Genomic DNA, 27654 nt, shown 5'->3' with positions numbered 1-27654 from the left:
TAGGGCTCACTTATAGCTTGTTCCCCCCCCAACCCTGTTTCCACTGTACTGAACAATACTTTCACATGCCTCGCTTCGTCTCATGTGCTATCCAGTTAAAGATGTCAGCTCTTGTGTTTTTCTCGGTGCCCATTTCACCACATAGAACAAGCACCATTTGCAAGAAAGACCATGTTGACTTTCCTCAACTCTTACTGAATTAATCACATCAAGTCATCTTGATTTTCAATACAAAGAAGGGCGCATCATTGGTGGATCCCACACCCACCATACCTGCATTTCCACGTAGGTATGTGGAAGGTTGTACTCTGGTGGCAGCTTCCGGTCATTATTGATCAGATGATCCAGGATGGCGGGGCTCAAGACCGGCTGCAGAGAAACAAAACAGGAATGAAAAACAGGATACTTATCAATGATCAACAGAGCTCAAGTTCATTTTTTTTATTTGATAGTATTTGCTGTAGGAAAGTGTCCCTTTTGACATGGTCACCCCCACTTTTTTTGCCATTGGTACGGAGGTTTTTCGACTGATGGCACACTGAGTTCCAGCTAACCACGTCTCCAGTACTAATGCTCTTTCTCTAAAACAAGGTTAACAGCCTAATTCTGTACAATTGGCACATACTTTAGTACCTCTAAGTCCCTAGTAAATGGTATCCCTGGTACCCGGGTACTAGTGAGGGTCCCCAAGGGCTGCAGCATGTATTGTGACACCCTAAGGGACCTCCCTCCCACAAATTACACACAGCCTGCCACTGTAGACTATGTGTCATGGTGCGAGCCATTAGTGTAAACACGACTCTGCACACTCATTGGGTGCCATGTCTAAAATCACTGCATCTAAATATATGTAAGTTGCCCCTCCAGCAGGCTTTAAAGCCCTAGGGCAGGGTGCATTATATTTGAAGTGAGGACATATCTGCATGAGCAGATGTGTACCTTGTGATGTCTAGATCGATTACTAGATGTTACAAGTGAAGAGGGAAGCCATCTTAAGTTATGTTCTGGACACTCGTCATTACGAGCTACCCAGCTACATGATAACTTCAATGAAACACAAGGTGTTTGGTATCAAACACCTCATCTTGACTAATGTCAGTATTGGATTTATTAAGACACTGACCCAGAGTGCACCTTAGAGGTGCCCCCTGAAACCTTGTAGTCCTCTAGTGTGCTGACTGGTATTGATTAGCCTGTCACCACACACGTTTCGGACCCCCTAGAGGTGAGAGCCCGTGCTCTCAAAGGCCAGAAACAATGCCTGCTCCGGAGGAAGGTGTTATCACCCCCTCCAGCAGGATGGCTAGTGAATCTGCATGCCAAGGCCAGGGACTTCAAAAAGCGTGGGCTGGCTGCTGGACCCTGTAAGTAGGCAAGGGTAGAACTGGGGGATCCCCTGGGGAGCCCCCCAGAGAATAGGGTATCATGCAACTATCACTAGAATCAGTGTAGCTGAGTAATTTCAACATGTTTTATACTAAAAAAGGCCTAGGTTCGGAGTAGCCCTTATGTAGTTGAACCATTCGTGTTGAACAGAGTCCACTACATACCTTAAGATGGCTTCCCCGCACTTAGAGTCCAGAAATTGGTCTGGGGTTTGTAGGGGCACCCTGCTCATACCGGTGTACCCTCACACTTAGAGACATGCACCCTGTCCCGGGGTTAAAGGGCCTACCAGAGGGGTGACTTATAATGTCTAAGTGCAGTGGTTAGGTTTGCCGATGAAAGGATGCATGTACCCTTTCACGCAGAATGCAATGGCAGGCCTGCAATCACAGTTCGCATGGATTCCTATGGGTGGCAAAATACATGCTGCAGCCCTTAGGGGACCTGTGGTGAACCAATGCCCTAGGTACCTAGGTACCATATACTAGGGACGTACATGTGTGCACCAGTATGCCAATTGTGGGTGTGAAAGGTAAACATCTAAATTTTGCAGATACAGCACTGGCACTGGGGTCCTGGTTAGCAGGATCACAGTGCACTACAGTCCAAAACATACTAACACCAGGCAAAAAAAAGTGGAGGGTACTACAACCAGAACCTAGCTTACTGCAACATCTGTAGAAAAAGAAAAGGTGAGAAAGTAGGCAAAAATTGATCTGGAATAAGGCAGAGATAACAAATGAAAGGAGCTTGAAAGTCATACTTTCTGGTCCAAATGGAAATATGGGTAAATGCCAGCACCATAAGAATAGGAAGAAGCCTGTCTTTAGCAGATTCATGACCCAGATGATTTTGTGCCTTTGGTTCTTCAGCCTGGCCGGGCTGTGTGAATCTTGTAGCTCCAGGCGTGGCTGCGTTTTTTTGACGCGTTCTCAACGTTGATTTTATTGTGAGATGGCTTTTGAGCAGATCTTCTCAGGACACCTTCTCTCCTTACAGCGGCAATCGAGCTCCTCTCACACAGGGCAGATCAGCCCTTCTCTCCACTACTCTACTGCTAAGTAAGACTTCTTCCAAAGAAAACTGATATCAGCATAGTTTCAAAACCTGGTAACAGATTTCTCTGGGAAGATGTGCATTCATCTAGATGTGCAAATGGTGCAAAACACACTTGACGAAGATCAATTATTTATGCCCAGATGTGGGCAAAGTGAGAAGCCAAGCCAATTAAAGCACATCCTTTTTTTTAAATCTGAGAACTTTGGTCAAACCTGAAGAAGTGAATCTTCCTCTTGGTACTCATGCTTCAGCCGCTATGTGTGTAGGAAGCTGTCTCTTTATGTGGTATATCAATACTGTGTAAAGAGTCCAGGTGTTCCCCAGTGAGTGGACAGGGGCTTGCTATGGAAAACCCAAAGTGCTCTATTTAGAGGTAGTGTGGTCGAGCAGCCTTAGGCTTAACACAGATGAGTGCAAGCCATCTACAAATGCACACAACAGTCAAGAAATGAGACTCAACTCTAAATGAAACCCACACAAATTTAGAAAAATAACAAGTATCTTTAAATATGTTTAGGCATCAGAAAAATCATTCAGTTAAGTATGTTTTTAAATAGAAATTATTTTCACCTTAACAAGAGGACAGATTGGAGGGGTGGGGGGGGGGTGTAGGGTGAAACCACGATGGACTCAGACTCTGGAGGGGTGGGGAACCTTGTTGGCACCAGCAGCCCACTTCAACTCGGTCCAGAGGCAATGGGTATAATGGTGGCTTCAAAGTCCTTTCTTGGAGTGAGAGAAAACAGGTCCACTGTTCACAGGAGGTCGAGTCTTTATTGAAGACAGGCAGTCCTCCCGGGTTTCTGCAGTCACAGCTTCAGGACGAGCCAATTTTAGCAAGGGATGCAGACATGCTGGCATAGTTGGTACCAGGTCAGCTGCTTCTTTTCTCCTCTTCTGCTTTCGTGGCTCTTCATTGTCCTTGGTCTTCTCAGGTTGCCAGGATCTGCTTCTCTGGTACCAGGGGCTCCCCTAAATACTGAATTTAGGGGGGTGTAGGGTAGTAGTCAAACGACTGACCCCCTGGGGTCACTACATCCCCTATATGATCACTTCCTGTGGGAAGTATGCATAACCCTGTCCGGAGTCCCCAAGTGTGCCAGAACCAAGATGGCTGATTCTGAAATGTAGTGTCCACATCAGGCAGCTCACCTTAGGGGTGGGATTGACCAGAGGGGTGGACACACCTCTCTGAATACGAAATTTCCCACCTGTCCAGGTGCCAAATGGGCCCTGTGGTGAGGGGGGGGGGGGCAGCATTTCCCTTGTGAGGGATGCCAGATCTGTATACTAGGGGTGGTGGGCCTCCTTGAAGCTTCCCACCTTGGAATGTCGATTTGCAGGTCATCATGATTAGGGAGGGGTGGGGGGGAGGAAGAGTAATGGCTTTCACCTTAGGGGGTCAGACTTGTGTCCAGCACATGCATTTAAAATGGCTTCCCTGCCCACTTAGTAGGTCTTAGAAATAGACACAAACATAGCAGAGGCATATCTGCCTTTGCAGCTATGCCCTCACAGGTCCTGAACAACAAACAGCAGGGTGCAGACAGCCATGCCCACCCTGGATAAGTGCAGCACACCTTTTCCAAGTTACGAAGAAGAATTCGGTCCCAATAGTCAGTTATTAAACAGTCATAAATAAAGGGCGACATCTGATTGTCGAGACTGAATAACTGGGAGGTAAGAACTGGAGACCCCACGTCAGAGGTTAAATATAAAGAATGCGAAAAACAAAAGAGGCAAACCAGAAATCTGCTCTAGAAAATAAATCTAGGTTGGAACATTCATACAATGCATACGTGACAGCTCATGATTATGCTTTGCCTCTGGTGCAGCCTATCTACCCACCTCAATCTGTAAATTAATTTTGTGAATGACAATCTCACGATGGTGTTAGTACCAGTGAAATCGTATTAAAGATGGTATGGTTAGTTTACTGGTGAACAGCAAATATCACAGGAACTGAATGTTATTGATCAAAATGAATAAAAATATTTTTAAAAAACAAAAAAAACTAGTGACCTACTTGCGTATCCAGGAAGATAATTCTCTCCTGAGTGATAAAGAAGTCAATGCCGCTTGTCTGGTTGCCCGCTCTCTCCTTCATCTCTTGGCTCTGGGCCCTGAACACATAGCTCCTGGTGAGGGCAGGACGAGCACAGAAAACAGGATCAGTACAAACCAATTATGAGGCATCTGTTACATTACTACCATGGGGACAGCTCTAAGCACTGACTTTCCACTTAATAAAGAGCACTCCCAGATCTCTTATAGGCAATGGTGCAATGCCCCCCCCCCCCCCCCCCCCCCCCCCCCCAAGGCAGGAGGAAACTCATCCTGGCATCAAACTGTCTTAGAGATGCTCAAGGGCAATGCCCTTTGGATAGCAGGAAAAGGATACTAGCATCAAATATACGGTCCTTAGGGAACACTAGAAGCAAAAACCTTAAGGCCTTTTAAGACGAAGGCTCACAACACAACTAGTTTTCATCAAAAAGCAATGCTCATTTGTACAATAAACACATTTCTGGCAAACAATGAGTTGCAACTTCCAAGCACTCTAAACTGAGCAAAACAGGGAACTCTTGACCCTGTAGGATCAGGAAGCACAAACACATTGTTCAGTCAGACCTTAACTCAAACAAATAGTCCAATTCCACAAGCTACTTAATAAAGGAGTGGCAGAATGAGACCTTTGATCCTCCTCAGGCACGTTGGCTGACAGCAGAGACATCATGGTGGATTTGCCAGTGCCTTGCAGCCCTAGGACGCCCACCACCAGCACGTCCGTCTGATCAAGCAAGAACTGTGTAAAAACAAGCAGAAAGCAAACACATGAATGTGGCTATGGTAAGTCTCCATGTTCATAAGTATCCACCATGTTCATAAGTAAGGAAAAATGTATCCATATGTCAGTAAGTGACTACCAAGGGCACAAAAAGCATGAGCAGCTGTTGATAGTACTGAGTGAGGCTCTAAGAACGACAACTAGATGTGCTGTAGGCAGATCTAAGGTGCAAAACTAGGCTGTGTGATCTCAGCACTGGTACAACAGAGAGCTTTCGCAGGTCAGGATTGAGGTTGACCTGTACAGCTATGAATCTGATCATAGTGCTGAAATAGAACAGGGTGCTGGAGAACAGGAGCGCAGTGCACTGGCAGTGATGCGCTGCGGCCTAGGATCACATGAGATGTCTGGGGGTCAGGATTAATACCAGCTAGAGATGTGTTGATTACTGGAATGGCTGAGGGTGGACTGAGGTCAGGGTGCAAACGGAGTTTGAACTGCAGTAAAGCAACAGAAGAAGCGAGAGATTGCAGGCCAGAACCAAGGTGCATTGACAGATGTGTTTCAGCGCTGGGATGGAATAGCAGCGGAGGGCTGGTTAATACCATGTTCACCACGTCTGATAGTGGGGATCAGAGTAAATATTTAAAGTATTAGTAAGATTTCTAGAGGAACTGTATTAAATAAGGAGTGTGTGTTTTTTTTTTTTTTAAACAATCATAGTTGTGTAACAGGAATTGATGCTTAACTGTGAAGTACGTTCACTACTACAAAGATTTAAAATAGAATGGTTACATGTGCACAAAGTCAATGTGTTGGTGATGAGTTGAACCAGAAACCATATGCATCATATCTTCAAGTAATGGGATTATTAGGACATCACAAGAGTGCAATAATTTAAACACAGCAGTTACTTCAGATCAGATCTTCAGTAGAACAGTAGCAGAGTTGCTGTAAAATATATGCCAGCAAAAAAAGAACAGTTGCTAGTTGCTTGCAATCTCTTCATATTAGTCAATAAATCAAATGACAATGCTTCATTTTGCTAATATCAAAATGTAAAGGGTCATGGAGGTACACTGGCAGAGCTGTGTGAAGCGCCTAGTAGGAATGCTATGCTTTAACAATGCTGCTTGTCGGTTACAGTTCTTGAAATTTCAGGGTACAGAATTGTGAAGTTAATTTGCAGAGCTATGAATTGGTCCCAGTGCTGTATAACAGTAATAAAGTGCATTTGTAGATGTGCAACCAACAGTATTCCAAGAGGAGAGAGAGCTGCTGTGCTGGATTTAGGTGCACTGATTGAAATGAATGTATTGAGAGGTACTCATGTTCAACACAACTCATGGAGAGCTACTAGTATTATTAGTGTGGTCATAGTGTCCACATCAGAAAGGTTACATTAGTATCCACCATATGCAAGATTACTGCCAGCGATCACCTCTGTGCATTAGGCATGGTTGCCAGCAGTAACGTAATAAAGCTCTCCATATGGAATGCCTCTACATGGATAATACATAACAGCCATAGCTACAATGCCTCTGGTACCAAGTTAAATATATATATTTTAAAAAGTCTTCCCAGTGCCACATGATTTATCACTCAAATATGAACTTTACATGTATTTTGGAAATTCAGCCATTTTTGTTCAAATATCAGCTTATAAGTTCTGAAAACAAACAAATTTGATCTTGTATACTCACTCAAAATAGTGGTATACCTATGTTATTTCAACAAAGCAAAAGCTTCTAATTTGCACACAGCAGATACACTTACAGCTAGCTGGAGAGCTACCAGTAGCTCACAAACTACTTGTTGGAGAAATCTACTTTAGATAGAGTGCAGTGAACATTTACAACCTTGCCCGGAACTACGATTGCCTCTCAACCTCAGCAAACATGCTGTGCTACAACCTTAACCAATATGTGGTTCTACATACCTCAATGGCACTGTCACACCAGTTCATCTGGTCATCCACTAGCTTGATGCTGTGCTTCATCCTATCAGGAGGCAGAAGCTTTGCTTGGCCAGCCACTGCTGTGGAAGAAAAGATGACCCTCATTTAAAGAAGGGAAACGACTGCCGTGCAACTGACAGGACACTTCTTTCCACTAAAGACAGACAGACAGAAGGCATAGAGGGGAGAACAATTAATACGTCATAGGACAGGAAGAGTACTCCCACCGGTCTAGAAAAAAGGGCATGGGTGAAACCTCCTTCAGTCAAAGCTGACTACAGTTACAGTTTAAAGAGGGGGACAAGAGCATGTGGAAGATCAGTTGCATGGAAGACAAGATACTGGGACACCAAGGATGCGAAAGAGCTATTGGCCTCTCTGCTTTGCGCTGAACCTTGTGCAATAAGGGACCCACATTTTCAACATATGATTTTCACTTTTAAGATCAGATATCCAACTCAGAACAACCATCCATGAATGAACACCCATTAGACAGGAGATATCCTTGAAGGGCATTTTGCTGTGCTAGATTTCTGCTGTTGTTCATGCCATTTAGAAAACGAATTAGCAGCAGTTAAGAACAAGTTAGCCCATTTCATGCATGCTCTTGACAAACAGACCCTACAGCAGGGGGGTTCAAACTAGGGGGTGCCCCCACCACCAGGGGGGCCTCAAGTGATCCCAGGGGGGTGCGCCAGGCTCTTGCCAAAAGAAGCATTACACAGATAACAGCGTTTTGTTCTAAGCAGAAACATGTTATTGCATTTTTTTAAAGTTAACAGTTCTTAACTGCAATATTTAAATACATCTAGACATATTTAAACATTGCCATCTTTATAAAATAATTGTGAAAAATTCTGAGGGGGGGGGGCAGTGATTTTTATTTTTCAACTGGGGGGTAGGGGGGATTAAAAAGTTTGGAGACAACTGCCCTCAAGTCTCAGGCATTTTTAAATTTTAATTAATCCTACCACCCCGTTCTCCTTAGGGATTGCTATGCATAGTCACATCGTAGATTTTCCATTGCTACCCTTCAACTCCTTCCACCACTATTTAACCCAACTCACCTACTTTGCAGTCTCACATTTCAATTAATAATTCTACATGCACATTTCCATTGAAAGTGCTTAGTTCTAGAGCTGGGATTCGTTTCTTCAAAATGGGTCTTCATTTCATCCATCATCTTACCCCTTTTCTCCAATGTACACACATTTAGGATTCATTTGTCTCTCTTCATTAGACTTGCCATTTAAACCGGACACAAGTCTGGTCGCACATTTTTACACTTTCTTCAGTCAGTCTGTATGCTTGGAAAGGCTTTGGTCATTAAGGTGAACTTTAGAAGCAGATACAACCCTCCAGAACTGTGCTCAATTCCTAAGACGAGGCATCCCAAACTGGACAAAATACTACCATATGCGGTCTCAAAATCGAAATATACCAAGAAGGATCCTATATGACCGTACAACACCTCAACCATCCTTTTCATTGTAGCTGAAACCAGCAGAATTTACACTACACCTTGCTTGGGTTTCTATGCCCTGCCATTATAAATCAATGGCTTATGTCCTTTCAAAAATACCCTTATTACACAATTGTAAAGAAAATACTACATAATAGTCAAAGTGGTATATTTTCTTTGGCCGCAGGATTGCACATAATCTGCAAAAAGCCTGAAGGTGCCTGGATGGACATAATGGTCACAGTCTCCAAAGTGATACCACAGCTGCCCTCTTAATCAACAATGTAAGATTGCAGGCCACACAGTGCAAACCCGGATATGAAGGGCATTGAAAACTAATGCTTCACTTAGAAATGGCAGCCGAATCATAGCCCTCAGCCAGCTACAGGTCTAACCAGATCCTCCACTGGCAGGTGCTTTCTTCAGAAGAAGCTGCATGTACTGGAAGTCCTTCAGAGAACACAGCACAGGAACTATTGTAGGAAAACACATTCTACATTGCCAAGAGATCCTAAAATGTGCATTCGCAACTCAAGGCAAACACTTGTGGTGCAGACTGAATTCCTGAACCTGCAGTCCACGGTTGATTCTCACTGAACTAGAAAGCACTGCAGCAGTTCATATCTCCAAGAACAATTTTCCCAAAATGAACCATTTATGTAAGACAGTCTCTCTCCACAGTACCTCGGAGCGAGAGATGTGCTATTCCTGGGTACAACCACTGTTCCACACGCACTACTATCCATGACGCTCCAAAATGGGGGATGTACGGAGATAAGCCACAGGCACTGCACACAGTAAACCTCTGACAGAGGAAGACCATTTCATGTGATATTCCGAGTACCTTGTGCCTGTGATAAGCACACAAGGAATACTCATGTGGCACCATAAGGGAACATGCTGGATATTTTAAATAATCTATTTTAAACACTTTACTGTTGCTGCGGTCATCTCACTGCTGCAGTAAGGGGAAATCAAACCGAGCAGTTGACTTCCTTTTTAGTGAGGAGAATGGTGCACGCACTGTGCTCAGAACTGCGGTGGGACCATATGTTCTAAAAACTTCAGTAAATATCATCACAGGGCCTTTAAACTCATCATTCCCTTTATCCAATATGGGAATTTATTTATATCAGCAGGAGCTCATGGAAACAGCCTTCTCTCTAAAATATATTCCACGTGGGATCATGGCGTTCCTCCGCAAGCCTTCACAGCGTCCCAAACACTGCGGGCCTTAATTCTCGTTCTAACTTGTTGCTCTTCACTATACCTGCTCACATAAAGAACCACAGTGGGAAAAAAGTGGGTTTCAAACACTCTCAATATCGTGAGCGAGACTGTATGCAGAATTGACTAATGGCTATATAAAGGCTGAACAGGTCTTAATGCAGGACCAACTAAGTATTATTATGTTCACATACTCCAGTCTAGGTCCTCTGGGTACTTACGGTCCAGCATGCTGCCGGGTGCTGAGGCGCCCATTCCCCGGTTCTGGATCTGGTAGACCGGCTGTGTGGGCCTCTGTCCTTCTTTCTCCACCTTGGCTGCAGCTGCAGGGGCTTGGGATGGGGCCTCAGTCGCAGGCAGCCCCTTCCCCTCATCACGGGATTTCATGAGCACAATGGGTTTCTCCATTGGCGCTGCAGGAGGTGCTGCCGCTGGGGCCTGTTTAGACTGGATGGGAGAACAAAAAAAAAAAAAAAGTGTTAGATCAACCAGTACAGATCCTGTGGATGTTGACAAATATCTATAGGTAGTTACGAATGAAGCAGGCTGGTGTTTAAGGCGTTAAATGCATACACGCATGGAAAAGGTGAAGCAGCTCGTCTAAGAAGCTAACCAGACACCTCATAGATCTTGCAATAAAAAAATTCTTGTCTCTCTGCTGCAATCGTTCCTGACACGTAAACTATTTTTACATGCGCCTAATTATTAAAAAATTAATTAGATTTGATTGTAATGTTCACTGTTCTATTTTTTTTGGTGACGTAGAGCCATATGCACCCTGACCCAGGAATCGCTAAACCTACTGTGTTCAATGAACGTAGCAGGCGTTGGGTTCTAGCATCGGCTACCTTCAGCCATTGGCTGGAGAAAATTATATTCATATCTTGGTTCAGCCCAGTGCAGTACAATAGTCTCACCATCATGGTATTGTGTGTTAATGTTGGATCCTTCCCCCCCAGGGATCCCAAAGAAATGCATGAAGGACTAAGTTACATCTTAAATCTGCACTCAATTATCACAATTTTTGCAACATTCAATGATTTATCTCAGGCTTGTTTTATTTGTAAAGCCATCCCATTTTACATTCTTTTTTCAGAGGTTCTCGAGTGAGAGTCGGACTTTAAGATGGACGTACCACAGGTGTGCCACTTTTTTGTCTGATCTCTAGGTGATCAAAGCTTTCTGACACTTCGAAGGTGGCAGGTTCTTTTCACCCTCAAGCGGGGCTGCTGCTACGCTTCAGTCACCTGTCAGTTCTTTTTCGTTCTGCCACTGGCCCCTGAAGCTCTTCGGTGTGACTGGGGTCAGGATGGAAAGGCCCAGCTGCTATTGGACATACCTTCTTGTACAAGAAACATGAGCAAGTCTAATATCATACCAGCTCTGAAAATAAGGGCTTGTACCTTGGACTCGTACACTGAAATATCTGTATTCTTGTGTCAGGTGATAGATATATTACAAAAGAAATACAAGGATTAGTCATCCTTTGACAGCCTGAGGCGGAATGTTTCTCCAGTGATCAGGGTTAACTTCTCTGGAGTTATAGTACCAGTTATGCATTTTGCTGATGCCCAAGCACTGCTCTTGATATGCATCTCAGTGCTGGTCAGAAGCACTGCTCCAACTCTGGTTCTATACTCGAACAGCAGCAAACAGATTCATCTCCCTCTTAAGCACTGCTCCTCCAAAAACAGATCCTCGTAAAGTGCCCTACCAAATGTATGTCAATCCTGATCAGTATTGTCCCATGCTCATTCAGCACAACCATAAAGCTCTTTGCCAATGCGCCTCAATCCAAATATAATGCATTTCATGGTAAATTCCACAAAGATAATGAAAGGGTAATGGAACAATCATAGCTACTAGTATGCTTACAGCATTAGCAAACTGCATAATGTACTGAAAAGCAATACTAAATATAGTTTGGAATTATCTTTTGGTAACATCCTTCTTGTATTCACACTCAAGCAGTTCATACTTGTTTACCACTGCCTTTTAAGATGTTTATTCTTCCTCCCCAAATTAGTAATAGCAGAATTAGGGGTGCAACCTAAATGTGCCAACTAAGTATGTGGTTTCAGTGAAAAGGCATTTAAAAGCATAGCACGGGGAAACCAATTGCAGCACTTTCTCCTGCTCCTGTTTTGCAAGCAGAAAGTGCAGACACTGCAGTGAATCTGAAGAAACAACAGGTACAATATGATAAAATATGATAAAACTGGGAAAGAAGTGCAGAGATAACACAGGCTGAAACAGTCAATTGTGTGGAAGAGGCAATTGCTCGGCCAGTAACTGACCTGGCACAAAGAGATCTCTAGTCAGGGGAAAGGAGGTGGGATTGCATGCAGGCTGCATCTGAAACGCTTGGTCTCAAGGCAGTGTTGCACACAATTCCCTAGCCTAAGGTATGCAAGAGTTCACGTGTTCTATTTGCCTGGGTGACATGCCAGATTTGACCTTGCAAAAATTGGCAGAGCAAAAACCCCTGATATGTGAAGTCTGCAAACGGACTAAAATCTACATCAGATCAAAAAACAGGGAGTCTGTATCAGACACTGGATAAACGCCCAGGTCCGAATCGGGGTAAGAGTTGCAACTAGCCGAATCAACAACAGCGTATTGTTTCAACAACTTATTTTTAAACGGCACAATTGACACAGTCCTCTTCATGATAATAATTTATTAAAAGATTTTTTGATGGTATATATGTTTTTGTAACTCTCAAAATAAATTCTGAAAATATTTCAAGTTACCACTACTTAGTTAATATTGATTCTATCAATTTAATTAGTTGCATCTTGGGCATGAAAATGTTTAAATAACACACAATTATGTTTTTGTAACATTTTGTTGCTTGTTCTTGCAAACAAGTTATCTCTTTTTAAAGAAAAATAGTAGAGGGGAGGCCACCAATTTATGCAATGCAGAAGAAAAAGATTACCCCAGAGAAGTTACCAGTTGTAAGGGACCTGCTGCCTCTGGAGTGCTTTAAAAAAAAAAAAAAAAAACTGCACTTTAGCAAATGTGAGTTGAGTTTTTAAGTGGGAACTGGGTTTAGGGGATTAAATATCAAGCACTTTGGTAGAACATAACACGTCTCTTTTGTAAAGCACCAGGAGTCATATACAGATTTTTTGTTATGCTACTTATTTTATCTCCTGAAGAAGGGTAAAGTGCTGAGGAAGGCTGCTGGGATTCGATCTTGTAATCATGTGGCAAACACAGATCCCGGCACAGCATATATCTATCAAGTCTTCCTTTGAGGGAAAGAGGGATTTTCAACCATTTTTTCTGGTAAATGCCAATATAGAACAGTGAGTTAAGACCAAAGATATGAAGTTTCAATTATTCTGAATATAAAGTCAATTATTACAGGTCTTTGACGTTTCGCTTCTTAAAACTAAACTCTTGCACTAAACGGAGCTCACCAGAAGTGGCAACTGTAGGATACAAGAGGACACAGATATCCATCTTGAGTAAGAGAGTAGCTGCATATGGGCTTTTGCTGTTAATGGCCACAAGACACTCCATGTTTGATTTAGTTTTCAATAAGGTGTTATTTCTGATACAATTTCAGCATAGCTTGCATCCCAGTTCAAGATTGATACCACCTGCACTCCATTTTAAAGAGTCTTGACACATTAAAGGCTTTCTTCAAGCAAGGAGGCTGCTCAACTCACAATTTCTTGTTTGGATCCTTCTGATACATTGACTTACACTTCTATGACCGCTCATAGGCAGAGGATGATGGACAGTGCAAAAAAGGGTAGACAAGAGAAGAGGCCTCTAATTGAACGAAGGTTGTCACGCACATTTGAAGGATCCAGAAGCATGCAGGCAATATCACAAATTAAAATGGACGGAGTGTTGAAACTTTTCAAACACTCGACCCCAGTCACAGATCTGGGTTTAATCCATTGTTATTTAGCTTGCCACGTCACCCCAGTTTGGACCCAGCTATATGCAAATCAGTCTTGACCCTGCTCCCAATGGGAGCAGTCCAGCCCGAACTGCCAAGCCAGGACCTCCCTAGACAGGATTCAGGCATCCTGGGACCGGTTTCAGGGTATCACCCTTTATCAGGAGGCTCTATCTGACAAACAGGAGGATCTCCAATGCCCAGCTGATTAATCAGTAGCCTTTATACACTACTGATTGGTATTGTCAGCATATTACTCAAATGTACATTAACAATGTTCAACCCACATATTAACTCGGGTGCCTTGCCTACTGGTCATTACAACCCATGGTCCAAAAGAAATTGGCGTTTTTCAGAAACTAAAACAACTGTCAATGTACTTGTAGGGCAGAAGAGTCTATATGTATCACTGGCATATGCAATTGTCTTACAAACTGGAAAATCTTCAAAGCATTTCAGAAATATCTGTAGTAAATACTAGGAACCCCATTCTGGCATCCCTAGCTGACAAATTTGTCTTGCTCAGAACTGGCACTTGTTCATTATTAAAGTGCCTGTTTAGACATGAGCTTCGCTGCAGATCGAAGTTACATCATATTTGCTTTGGTCACCACCATATGCGTGGAGAAGTAAAGAATAAAGATGTGGATTACCGTGTGGTGATTGAATTATAAAAACAAAGAGATTGCTTGGACTAGCCAGGGACCTTCACTACCGTCATGTCCCACTTTTGTGCATGCTGTTTAGCTTTCCGCAATGTATTGCGACTGAAGCCCACCCAAAAACAGTGGCATGCAAAAGCTTGGTGGCTGCCACGTTGCTTTACAGGTTGAGGGCCCAACCGGTTTTGAGGACAAATGCTCAAAGCCTCCACTCTGTGATCCCCTCAGAAGGTGAGGCACAGAAGGTCAGAGAACTTAGCATGAGACTCCTGAGCAGATCACTGCATAAATAATCCAAAAACAATACCGTAATTTTCAATGGCCTAGACAAACAAGTAACTTACTTTTGGTAATGCTCACTCTAACTGTAGATTCCTCACCTTGTGCATACCCCCAGGCAGCAGAACAGATCAAATATTATTTTCTCAGCAACTCACTTGCGTGCCAGTGGTGGTGTCATAAGGCTCTGTGTCAGGTCTGTCCCTGTCAAAAAGTGACATAGTAGCCCCAATATAACTGCCACCTCCATATTATGACCTAAGTTTCTCTCTAATATCTAATCGCTCTTTTAAAGTGCACCCTCCAATTATCAGACTGTGTCAGTGCGCTGATCTCTAGTTTGATTTTATTATTATTATTATTATTTTTTTTTTTTTAAATACGGACCCAGGGAGTCCATTACATAGATGGAGGAAAGAGGGTCAGTGAGGTATCTGCAGTTAGACAAAGTTTCCATCAGAAAGTGCGTTACCAAAGGCAAGTAACTTGTTTATCTGATGGATACTTTTAAGTGCAGATTCCTCACTTTGCAAGTACCCCTCCAAGAGCTAGACTAATCCGGAGATTTTTTTCTCTGTAATTCCCTCACCCACAGGTAGGTGGCATCATGTGTTGGGTTTGTCCTGCCCTGAAAGTTACATAGGGCCACAATACAACAGCCACATCTGCGTCAATGTCGGTTTCTTTCTTTCGTGGCTTTTACACAGATCCAGAGCTTGCTCCCTCGATTTGTCACCTGACAGAAAGTTCTTGTTAGAAATTTTACACCTCTGTCAAAGTCACTAACTTAGAGGTGCAGAAAAATATTTCTGGCATTGTATACTTGTGATTTGTCATCATCATATGGCTCTAGGTGGCAGAGGAAGTGTATCAGAATGTGGCTGTGAGAGAGGTTGAGTTATGAGTTTGCCCTCCTGCATCGGCCCAGCCCCAAGCAACTGCAGTGGTATTCGAGAAGCTCAAACTTAATCAGGGAACAGATCTACCAGCAGTAACTCAACTGGAGCCCCCCTCAGATCGATGGGGGCTGAAGGCTCACCATTGGCCTACATAGGGCACCACAAATTTGCAATGCAACTTCTTTAATGGCTTGAATTTCCTGCAGCATCACCAATGGCACTGGAAACTCCGACTGGATCAGCACTAGTGTAGCAGTTGGTTTTGTGGTAGAAACCGATATCTGGAGGTACCAAGATGACCACAAGTCTCTTGACTGCAGTAGCAGGAAAGGGGTTGGGGGGTGTTTGGATGTCTTGTATTTTTTCCTCCTTTACTTACCAAAGATCTGGAAGGGGATGGAGATCTCTCTCTGGAGGGGACTGAGCAGACCGCCATGTCCGCTGTCCTCAATGACAATTCGGATCGAGCCTTCTGAGCCTTTTTACGGTGCCTTCACGGAGTATTTATCGTGCGACTTCGTGTCATGCGAGTACCCATGACACAGAAGGCATTATGCAGGTCTGTCACTGACAACTGTTTCTGGCAATCTTCATTGGGTTTCAAACCCATCATTTTAAAAGGGAGACAAGTCCCTTGGAAACATTTTATAGGCAAATGTTCTGCCGGAAAAAAAAAAAAAAAAAAAAAAAAAAGGAGGGGAAAGAAAGGAACTGACATTGAAGGACTCGTATAGCATTTATACTGTGGCACTGACATCACTTCCAGGGCAGGGCATGACAGACCAGATGCAGAGCTGCACAACGCCACCTACTGGCGTGTGAGAGAAACAAGCCAGGAGGCAAAACCTCCAGATTCAGTCCTGCACATAGCAGTATTCCCAAGGTGAAGAATCTGCAGTCAGAAATATCCATCAGAACAATAATTACACAGAGCAGCAGGTCAAGGATGCATTGCCATTCACTGAATGAAGGTGTATACTCTTCGCTAAAACTGAATCCTTCCAAACTTGTGAAGAAACAAAAATTACTCTACCTACCTACCAGAGAAATCATACAACTTATATAAAAAAATAAAAAAAAGGAAGTAGCAGCAGCAGCGGGAGCCACAAGCAGACCTAGGCATTTCATCCACTTAGGCCCATTTTAAAAATCCTGCAAAGGGATCAAAGACTGACCAAAATACAACTATGCAGCCAAACCTGTAAAATATTTTCTCTGCCAAATTACTTTACCTCCATCCTTAAACGGTATTTTCTTTTTCAACAGAAAAAAAAATTATTTTCCCCTTGCCATGGGCTCTTACTTCCCAGGGACATCGAATAAGTTTGACTATGCCAGAGACTGCAAAATCTCCGCTGTGGCCCAATTTAAGGTCCTCCCACAAATAAAGTTCCACTTTGTTTTTTAAACTTGTATAAATTGAACTGCAGGGCCTCCCAAACAGGAGTCCTCTGTCCCAATCCTTGAACAGTAAATGCAGGTGGCAGATTGGTATGCATAGGAAACAACCTCCCCTTCCCCATCTACATGCTATATCTGAGAACGGCTGCTGGCTCTTGGCCACACTGGTTCCCCTAGCCACCTTTATGGCCCGGGGCAGGTGGTCCTTAGACTGGCTTCCTATCGTCTTCAACCTCATGTCCCAACGCAGATGTCCTATGGGTCAATGATCAAAAGTATGTTGTTGTGAACATGCCACCTTAGCCCTAGTGCGCCTCTGGGGATGCGCCCTTACTCTTAGTCACCAGCATGAATGCCTCCTCCACTCAAGGCATCTTCCCAGAAGCTCTCAAGACTAGTCACTTTCTCCAACTCACAAAGAAACCTACACTAGATCCTGACAACTTTGCCTACTACCAGCCCCTAACTTACCTACCAGCCATCGGAAAAATCATTGAGAAAAATCACTGAAATAGTAGTCTATGTTCAACTCTGTGTTCACATCAATTATGCCCATCTCCTGCACAACTTCCAGACTGGCTTCCGACCATGCTGCAGCATACAGATTGCTACTTTACACATCACAGACAATACCCTCAAGACCACAGATGAAGGTGACCCCTGCCTCCAATATTGCTGGATTCTCAGTTACCTTCGACACGGTCAGACATCTCACCCTTCTACACACTCTGGAATCTGGAACGGGATTTACCAGCAATGTCTTTCACTAGCTCTCCTGCTAGCTTTCCAACTAACACCAGTTTGTTTGCATGGACACCTCAAAGTCTCAAAAGATTCCTTTCACCTGTGGACGCAAGCAAGGTCCCATACAGTCTCCTGTCTTCTTCAACCTCTACATGGAGCAGCTGAGTGCTCTAGTCACAGATGATAGCATGAAGACTCACAGATATGGAGTGAACACACAACTCTACTTGTAAGTCACCTCCGCTGCAGATATCAAACACCTCAAACCCTACCCGCACACCACACAGATGTGGATGTCTACTGCCTACCTGATGTTCAGCCCACCCAAGACAGAATGCATGTTACTTGCCAAAAACAACACAAAAGAAACAGTAAAAACTGGCTCAATGACATGACCCTTGGAGGTTTCAAACCCCAACTTTTACTGAACACCAACCTCACCCTCACGAAACACACTGCCAAAAAACTAAGAAAGCCTAGTTCCAGCTCTCTCTACTGAAGAAAGTGGAGCAAGTGCTTCCACAAAGCAACTTCTGAAATGCTGATCAAGCCCTCGTACTCTTGATTCTGAATGGTGGTAGCGCCCTGCTACATGGTTTTCATGACTCCACACTGGCAACCCTTAGGGACATCCTACACGCCACAGCAATTCTCATTCAGGGCCTAAAGAAATATAATCACATTGCCCCTATACTGATGGAACACTGTAGAAGGCTGGCCTTGTTTGTAGAGGGTTCCAAAGGTACTTACACCTTATACCAGGTCCAGTTACCCCTTATTAGTGAAATGTAGTCGGTGCCTAGAAGCCAGGCTGTCCAGAGGTAGCTGTAGGCAGAGCAGCCAAGGCTGAACTAGGAGACATGCAAAGCTCTTGCAATACCACTGTAGTCACACACGAAAGACGATACTCAGGGTTACAAAAATAAAGGTACTTTATTTTAGTGACACAATGCCAAAAATACCATAGAGACTATACTCTCTTAGCTGGTAAGTATTATACACAGTATATGCACTAGTAACCAAAAACAGGTAAGTAAATAGTCAGAAGACAGTGCAAACAGTGAAAATCACAATAGGATGCGATGGGCCTAGGGGGAACACAAACAATATACTAAAATAGTGGAATGCGAAAGTCTGTTTCCCACCTAGGCAAGTGTAGTGTGTAGAGGGGTGCTGAGAGTGTAAGAAAATACTCAAGGTAAGTAATAGACCCCACCCCAGAGCCCAGGAAAACAGGAGTAAATCAAAGTAAGTTTCCTAAAATACACAAGAAGTCATGATAGAAGATTATGCAAGAACCTGAAGAGACTGCAAGACACCAACAATGGATTTCTTTGACCTGAAAACCTGTGGAAGAAGGGGACCAAGTCCAAGAAACACAGTAGAGTCCAGGGAGAATAGGAGCCCCTGCTAACCCAGATGAAGGTGCAAAAAAAGAACCACCAGTGAGAAGACAAAGTCAGTATTGCACCAAAGAAGACAGATGCGGGTTCTTGGTTGCTGCAAAAGAGGTCCCACACTGGATGGATGAATGCAGTCTGGTTTGTGTCGCTGGATTCTGCCAACATGCCTTGGCACATGCAAAGCTCACAGTTAGCGCAAAATTGCTCTGCCTGGGACCAGGTGGCCTCTGCCCAGGAGGGGGAGACAGAGGGGGCTCTCAGCAACTCAGAAAGCCCTCAGAAGACCAGGCAGTGAAAACAGGGGTCCCACAGCACAGGTATAAAGGTGCAAATGGAGGCCCACGTAGCACGACACAAAGGATTCCCACGCTGCCAGAGAACCACTTAGGAAGCTGTGCATCGCAGGATAGAGTGTTGGGGGCCTAAGCTGTGCTGTGCACGAAGAACTTCTGGGAAGGTCGCACACAAGCCTTGGCAACTACAAGTCACGAGGTGTACGGGGGTACTGTGTTGCGTGGGGAAGCAAGCTCTTACCTTCACCAAAGTTGGACAGCTGGACCTTGGGACTGTCGGAGTCACTTTAGTCCACCACCCGTGTTGCTGGATCCACGCCTGTCGTCTTGGGAGGGGACCCAAGCCACCGGTCATCGCTGCAGAGAGATGCCTGCTGAAGCAGGGAAGTGACTCAGTCACTCCACGGGAGATTCCTTCGGTTCTTCTGCTGTAGGCTGAAGACAGGCAGTCCTCGGAGGATGCACGACCTGGAAACTGCTGCAGCTGCTGGCAGGAGCTGAAGTTACAATGTTGCAGAATTCGTCTTTGCTTCTTTGTTGCAGTTTGTGGAGTTCCTGGAGGGTTCAGCTCCGGTTCCGTCGGTAGAAGATGAAGTAAAGAATGCAGAGGATTCCTGCTGAAGCCTTGCAATCCAAATCTGAAGAAACACCCAGAGGAGAGACCCTAAATAGCCGTGAAAGGGGGATTGGTTACCTAACCATGTAAGCACCTATCGGGGAGGGCTCTGACATCACCTGCTGGCACTGATCACTCAGATGCTCCCAGAGTGCCCCAACACCTTGGAATCCAAGATAGCACAACCCAGAGACCCTCAAGAGGAGCTCTGGGCACCACCCCTGGGGTGGTGATGGACAGGGGAGTGGTCACTCCACTTTCCTTTGTCCAGTTTCACGCCAGAGCAGGGACTGGGGGTCCCTGAACCGATGAAGACTGGATTATGCAAGGAGGGCACCATCTGTGCCCTTCAAAGCATTTCCAGAGGCTCTGGGAGGCTACCCCTCCCATGCCTGTAACACCTATTTGCAAAGGGAGAGGGTGTAACACCCCTCTCCCAAAGGGAATCCTTTATTCTGCCTTTCTGGCCTAGAGCTGCTCAAGCAACAGGAGGGCAGAACCCTGTCTGTGAGGTGGCAGTAGCTGGGTCTGCCTGGAAAACATCAGAAGGCTGGTATGGCAGTACTTGGGGTCCACTGTGGAGCACCCAGAGAGCATGGGATTTTGCAACCAATAATGGAACCAGTATGGGGTACAACATCCAGTTGTTAGACACCTTACATGGCCATATTCACGGTTACCATTGTGAAGCTGGACATATGTAGTGACCTATGTCCAGTGTGCGGAAAAATGGCGTCATCGCACTCACGAAGTCTGGGAAAATGGGCCTGGACAAAGTAGGGGCACCTCTGCTAGTCCACCACGGCTCAGGGGCGACGGGTGCAGAGGTGTCCTTAGGTGTCAGGGTTTCTTGACCAGAGCAGTCGCCGTAGAGGTGGGCTGCATGCAGGGGCTGCAAGTGTCGCCGGGGAGTCCAGGAGGGGTGAAACTAGGATGGACTTGCACCCTGGAGAGCTGGGGAACTGTGTTGGCACCAGTGGGTCCACTTCTACTCGGTTTGGAGACGGCAGATGCAGTGGTGACTTCAGGTGTCGGGTTTTGATGGTTCCAGTGTCACGTACTGCGCTGGACTTCTCACCTCTGGATTTCGTATTGGCGAATACACCAAGTCTTCTACAGGTCCTGAATGTTCCCAGATAAGGGCGACCCCTTCTAGTAGCCACGGTGCCGCTTGACAGCCTACGCCAAAGCAGACCGTATCCTCCAGAAGGAGTCCCAGAGGGAAAAAAAACCAACACTGGGGAAAAAACCTCTAACAGGAACTCCTGAAGGAAAACAAGAAAAAAACAGGACTTGACAATAGGAAACAAAAATAGGCAATATCCAGGATACAAGGCAGGAAAAAAGGAACAGGCAAAAATCTCCAAAGGCAAAAGCAGGAACAAAGAACAGGCAAAAATCTCCCAAGGCAAAAGCAGGAACAAAGAACAGGCAAAAATCTCCCAAGGCAAAAAAGCAGGAACAAAGAACAGGAGCGAACAGCACAACCAGAAGGAAGTGTTTGCAACGCAAGGAGGAACAAGACTGACTGACTTATATACTGAGAAAAGGGAAGTGACATCACAGGAAAGGGAAGTAACACCATCTTGGATTGGGAAAGGCCCATAGACCAGTATAGGAAAAAGGAAGTAGTATAAAAGAAAAACAGAGCATGCTGGGACAAAAACACGAAGAAGACAAGATGGACACAACATGGATAGAGACAAGCAAAAGGCCCAACAAAAACCCACCACCAACAATAAAAGAAGAAAAAAGGCTACAAGTAAGTGTAGTGCGACCGGGAGCTAAATATATGCTTCCCAGAAAGGATAGTCAAAAAACGCGGAGAACGGCGCTCCGAATATCGGTAGCGTGTTCCACCCGCGAGGACAGAAAGAGACGCCGCGTCAGAGCGCGGCGTTACATCCAGAGGCTTCAGAGTACCTTCCTTTGGAGTTTGGTGGAGAACAGGTCCACAGTTCACAGGAAGCCTCGAGTCTTTTTTAAAGCTATGCATTCCTCCCGGGTTTCTGGAGTCACAGCTGCAGGAAAAGTCCACTTTGGTACAGATTTTGTCGAGGGATGTAGACAGGCCGGCAGGGTTGGTGCCAAGTCAGCTGCTTCTTTTCTCCTCTTCTGCTTTCACAACTCTTCTTTGCCCTTGGTCTTCTTAGGTCGTCAGGATCTGCTTCTCTGGTGCCAAGGGCTCCACTAAATACTGAATTTAGGAGTGTTAGGGGTGTGAAGGGTAGTAGCCAATGGGTTACTAATCCCTGGGGTCACTATGCCCCCCTATATGACCACTTCCTGAGGGAAGTGGGCATAATCCTGTTCCAGAGTTCCTAGGTATGCTATCGCCAAGCCAGCTACCTCTGAAAAATTGTGTCCACCTTGCAGTAGCCCATCTTAGGGGTGGTACTAGCCTGGAGGTGGCACGCCTACCTGACTAGTTAATTTTCCTGCCTGTCTAGGTGCCAAATGGGCTCGGGGTGAGGGAGTTCTGTGAGGGGAGCCAGATTCACATTTCAAAGGCGGAAGCCCTCTGAGACTTGCTACCTTAGGAAGGCTAATCAGCAGGTCATCCAGTGGGAGGGGGTGGTTGTACCCTCTTTCTGGACAGGCCTTTGATCTGGGCCTTCTGAGAGCAGAAAGCTCACTCTAGAGGTCCAGAATGGTGTCTCGAGTGGCAGGCTGATAGAAACCAGTCCGTGAGCACACCAGAGGCTGGTAGGGTTTCAGGGTCACCTCTAAGGTGTTCTCTGGGTGCATGTATTGGTAAAATCAACACTGCCATCATGGTGGGTTCGCCAATACGAGGTGTGATACCAAACATCCACATCTTCAGTGAAGCCAGAGGAAGCCATCATGTAGCTGGGAAACTCGTATTGACCAGTGTCCAGCACACTGATTTAAAATGGCTTCCCTGGTCACTTACTATGCCTGAGCAGAGGCACATCTGCTTGTGCAGATATGCCCTCACATGTAATATAATGCACCCTACCTTAGGGTAGAGGGATGACTTACATATATTCCATGCAGTGTTAGGAGACATGGGACACAGGCTGTGTGCCATGTTGTGTTTTCACTTTTGTCTGCACCAAAACACACAGCCTGCAATGGCAGCCTGTCATGTGCTTGGTGAGGAGGTCCCATAGGCAGGCATAATTCATGCTGCAGCCCTTAGGACCCCCCTTGAGTACCCCCCTTTAGTATCCCCAGGCCCTTGGTACCAGGGGTACCATTTACTATGGACTTACAGAGGGTGCTAAACGTTTTGCCAATTGGGGGAAACAGCTGTCCAGTTTTGGGAAAGAGTTCCTGCACTGGGGACCTGGTTAGCAGGAACCCAGTGCACATTTAGTCAAAATCACATCATGAACCAGGCAAATAGTGGGGGTAACCATGTCAAAAAGAGGCACTTTCCTACAGAACTCATTTGGCTCACCTTGCTGGCCTGCACCATCTTCAAAAGCAGCTGCATTGTTCACAAAGCCATAATAACCAGCACTCCCCTGCTTTACCTTCCAGACAAGATTACCATCACTGGTAGCTCTCAGCACATCCGCAGTCAGTACACCACCAGACTGCAGACTATGAAGTGTGAAAAAAGACAAAAAACAAGACAAAAAACTTTTTTTCCATCTACAAACCTGGATCTTGAACAATATTCCCATATCCATCAGAACAGCCCCAACACTGCTCCAATTTAGGAAAGAGTTGAAAACTCACATTGTTAAAGAACATCACATCACAATGCATAACTGTCCATAATCCAGCTATCTCTCTTATCACTCGTTTACTTTATGCTCATCTTTTACACTGTATAGCATTAAGCTGGTTTCTGCAAGGTTGTGCCATATAAATACCGTACATATACAAAAGCAGTGCCTCTGGGCAGGTCGACTGCTCCCAACCACGCCTCTATAAAAGACAGGGAGCCTCTGGGAGAGCTACTCATATCACAATTATTGTGAAAGGGAATGCAAGGGTCTTAATTCAACAATATTTTGGTGAGGTAGGCATGGCATAGGAAGTCCTAGGGGCAAGTCTTTTCTCTTACATGAAATCCTAAACAAACAAAAAAATTAAGCATTTCCTGCAAAGCACCAAGAATCTGGAATCCGTTATCAGATAAACTCGTACCCACTACAAAATTGCGATAATTCCAGGACATAAAGACCCACCTTTTCAGATTATACCTACATGACTAATACCTAGACTCCTCATAACAGCAGAACTTCAACATTTTACACCTGTTCCCTTCACTTAACTGCTAACAGTTACTTTCTATAGTTCAACAAAGTATGTTCTTACCATAACTCCTCCAGTTACTATCTGAATTCTGTATTTCAGTTACATCTTAAGCCACCCAATTCCCCATATGGGTCGGTTCATGCTACAAAAATACCATAAATAAAATAAGTAAGAGATGAACTCTGATCTCAGTGGGTCAGCTGAACCATCAGTGTCCATTTAGTGAACAACAAAGTACTTGAGACTTGCCAACTTGCCTAGTATGAATAAACTCCAATGCTAGAAAAAAGACAAATAAAAGACAAAATAATAATAATAATAATAATAATAATATATTTTTAAAAACACAAGCTGCTTTTGCATCACAGTTACCCTCTCAGCCGGAGGTTTCGCGAGGATTATCGGGACCTTCTGCATCATAAACCCTGGGGGGTCGTCGCTACAATCCTGGAAAGAGACAGAGAACAGGATGAACATATGTACTGATTCATCCAACCATCTTAAGAGCGTAAAACTACCAGCGGAATTACCTACATGTGATGATGTGGAAGATGGAAAAGGAGACAAGCAATGGAGAACGGTAGACAGAAGCATGCAGAAGCAGGTGTTAAATACAGCTGTTAGAAGTATTTGAGAATGAGCTTTCTGCACTAATAATTCAGTTTTGATGGGTACTAGATTTCATTTTAACATACTCCACTTTTCTGCAACCTAAGAAAGCGCACTTACATTATATTTATTTTTTTAATATCTCTACCTCTCAACATCGTCTCTGTTAGGCCTTTCTTCCCCTCCCCTGTGCTAAACCTTTTTTGGCTATTTGGGTGTAATTAGTGCTAAGGCACCCATAACTTTTTGCCCACACAAGGAATCCACATAATATTTCGCTTTCTCCTCCCTCCAGCCCTCCCCCCCTCCCCCTCCGCCCCCCCCATCCTACAAATTCTAAAGGTTACCAGGGGATGTGGATTCCCCTAGAGGGGGCCGAGAAATTAGTCAAAATAGAGCTATCTTTTGGGTTTTTGGGAAAAGAAATGGGAAAAACGTGCTGCACAAGAAACTGTGTTTGTTCGCCCCTGCAAATGGCATCAATGAAGGGTTTGCAGGGCTAAAATCACCATCTTCCCAGCTTTCAGGAACAGGCAGACTTAAATCGCAAATCAAACTTTTCAACACAGTTTTGGCATTTTACTGGGATATATCCAATTTTTCCTAGTTTTTGTGCTTTCAGCATCCTTCCAGTTAGTGGTATGAATGGAGGTGAAACCAATGGTGGATCCCATAAAGCTTTGGGTAGATCCTTCAAGGGTTTTCAAAAGAAAAATAACAGTTGGAATAACAAAATATTGAAACTGAGTTAAAAAAAAAAAAAAAAAAAAAAAAAAAACAGCTATGTGTCTACGTTTTCATCTGTAACGTCTTTCAACTATAGCAGATTTTCTAAAGCAATATACTGTTACGTCCGCTGGACCCTTCTGGTTGTGTTTGTGCATTATGGAGTCTCTAGCTTACAACACATCCTCAAGTAAGCCTTGAACTGATCTGTCTTGCTACCAAGTAATCAAGTGCTACACAATCATTTGCAAAGTCAATAGCACTCGGCTATGAGACCGATTCACTTTGCTAATTTATTTTAGTTTGTTCTGTTATGTAGTACTGCATGGTATGCCCGTCACTGTATAGTATGTTATTACTTATTGTATAACATGGTATGGCCGGTTATTAAAAAGTATGGTATGGCTTGGCTTGTTATGGTATAGCTTGTCACAGTATAGTGTGGTATGGCTTGTTATTGTATGGTATGACGTATTATTGTGTAGTATGATATGGTATGACCGGTCATCGAATAAAATAGCATGGCCTGTCAGATAGTATGCGATGTTATTTTATGGTATGGCCTATCATTTTTTAGTTGATATTGTATAGTATGCCTTGGTATGGTATTTTCTGGTACGGCCGATCACTGTCTAGTATGGTGTGGTATGGCCCGGTACTGGATAGGATAGTAAGGTGTGTTACTGTATAGTATGGTATGGTATGTTATGTTATGTTGTGTGATTGTACATCATTGTAAGGTATGGCCTGTGAATGTATGGTATGATATGGCAATATAATGGTCCCTGAGCTTTCAAACATTAAATCAGTATGTGGCTACAGTGTCAAAGGGCCTCAATCCAAGCACAAGTACATTCACTGTCTCAGGCGAGACTTAAATGAGTACTTGGTCCTCAGTATGGAGGTCCCGGACACCACTGGCTAAAGATCCAAGTTATTACAATTAGAGTCCAGCACCCCAGACTGTCCTGGGGCCCTTGGACCTAGATTTCTTACAGGAGGCAAGGCTCACCTGTTGATTTATGAATTCTGGTTTAACTCAATGGAAGAAATGTTTAAATCCATTTGATAGGCATCTACAATATCAGAAGTAGACTACAAATTGAATTCTAACATGTAATGGGCTCACAGGTCCACAGGGTGGCAGGCTTATGAGAGAGAACCAAGTTCCTGCCACTACTGCATGTGGTGATCATTCAAGCATTGTAGTTTGAGTAAACCACAATAGTTGGTTGTTACACTACAGAGAACACAAATTCGCACTGCCCAGATCACATTTAAGGTGTGTCCCCAGAAATGTATTTCCGATACTTGCAGTTTTCACAGTATGGAAGTAGTTATTTGTTCTGCACGAGTGCTATCACGCTGGCTGTTATTCACCTCAGACAAGCTGATTAACTATGTGCTTCTACGATCTGGAAGAATATAATCTCTTTCAGGTCTCAGAATAATGTCAAGCAGGAGAGGGAGGAAGAGTCTTCAGCGGTGACCTCTCGTGTCTGGAATGTCTTTCTTTCTGTCACCATTAGACAGGAGAACATAACCATGACCAATTCCAGCAATAAAATTAACAAGACATGGAACTGTAGGGACATGATCATTCAAATGTTTGGAACCATGCGGTATTCAGAAAGTTATTGCTTTGACAGCTGGAAAACCAATACCATGCAGAGTTTTTGGTTTCGCCTACATTCAGCTTCAGCTGTCTGTTGTTCAACACCTTCTGTCTCTAACAGATTAAAACAGATTAGAATACACACAAATCGTGTACTTTGGTTAGGACTCTTGCTCTCGACTGGGTGGTGTTCTTTTCTGTCACATTTCCAGGCTCCCTGGTCAATGTATTTCTTTCATATTCTGCATTTGTGCAGTCCTGGAACTCATATAGTCATCATACCACTATCTGGTGATTAGATATTCTGGGAATACCCTTTTCTTTTAGGACTCCACCGGACTGCAAGATTTAATGCTGTCCTGCATGCCGATTCCTC

At 44.3% G+C, this 27654-nt stretch overlaps 1 protein-coding gene across 2 annotated transcripts in view; it reads right to left on the bottom strand.

Annotated features, from left to right (window-relative positions):
- Positions 1 to 27654, bottom strand: part of SMG9 (SMG9 nonsense mediated mRNA decay factor) — a 94204-nt gene that overhangs the window by 45370 nt on the left and 21180 nt on the right. Inside the window, exons 3-8 of one of the 2 annotated variants that reach the window (XM_069201260.1) lie at positions 24701 to 24775; positions 10101 to 10326; positions 7173 to 7270; positions 5139 to 5251; positions 4472 to 4583; positions 274 to 369 (exon numbers count right to left, since the gene is read on the bottom strand). In XM_069201260.1, the coding sequence (XP_069057361.1) occupies positions 274 to 369; positions 4472 to 4583; positions 5139 to 5251; positions 7173 to 7270; positions 10101 to 10326; positions 24701 to 24775 (720 nt within the window). The remainder of the gene's footprint in view (positions 1 to 273; positions 370 to 4471; positions 4584 to 5138; positions 5252 to 7172; positions 7271 to 10100; positions 10327 to 24700; positions 24776 to 27654) is intronic. The other variant, XM_069201261.1, reaches the window with a different exon arrangement.

The sequence above is a fragment of the Pleurodeles waltl genome, chromosome 7 (genome assembly GCF_031143425.1).
Source record: "Pleurodeles waltl isolate 20211129_DDA chromosome 7, aPleWal1.hap1.20221129, whole genome shotgun sequence".
Classification (NCBI taxonomy): domain Eukaryota; kingdom Metazoa; phylum Chordata; class Amphibia; order Caudata; family Salamandridae; genus Pleurodeles; species Pleurodeles waltl.
Note: the sequence above shows the minus strand (reverse complement) of the source record. Positions and strands in the feature narration are given on the sequence as shown.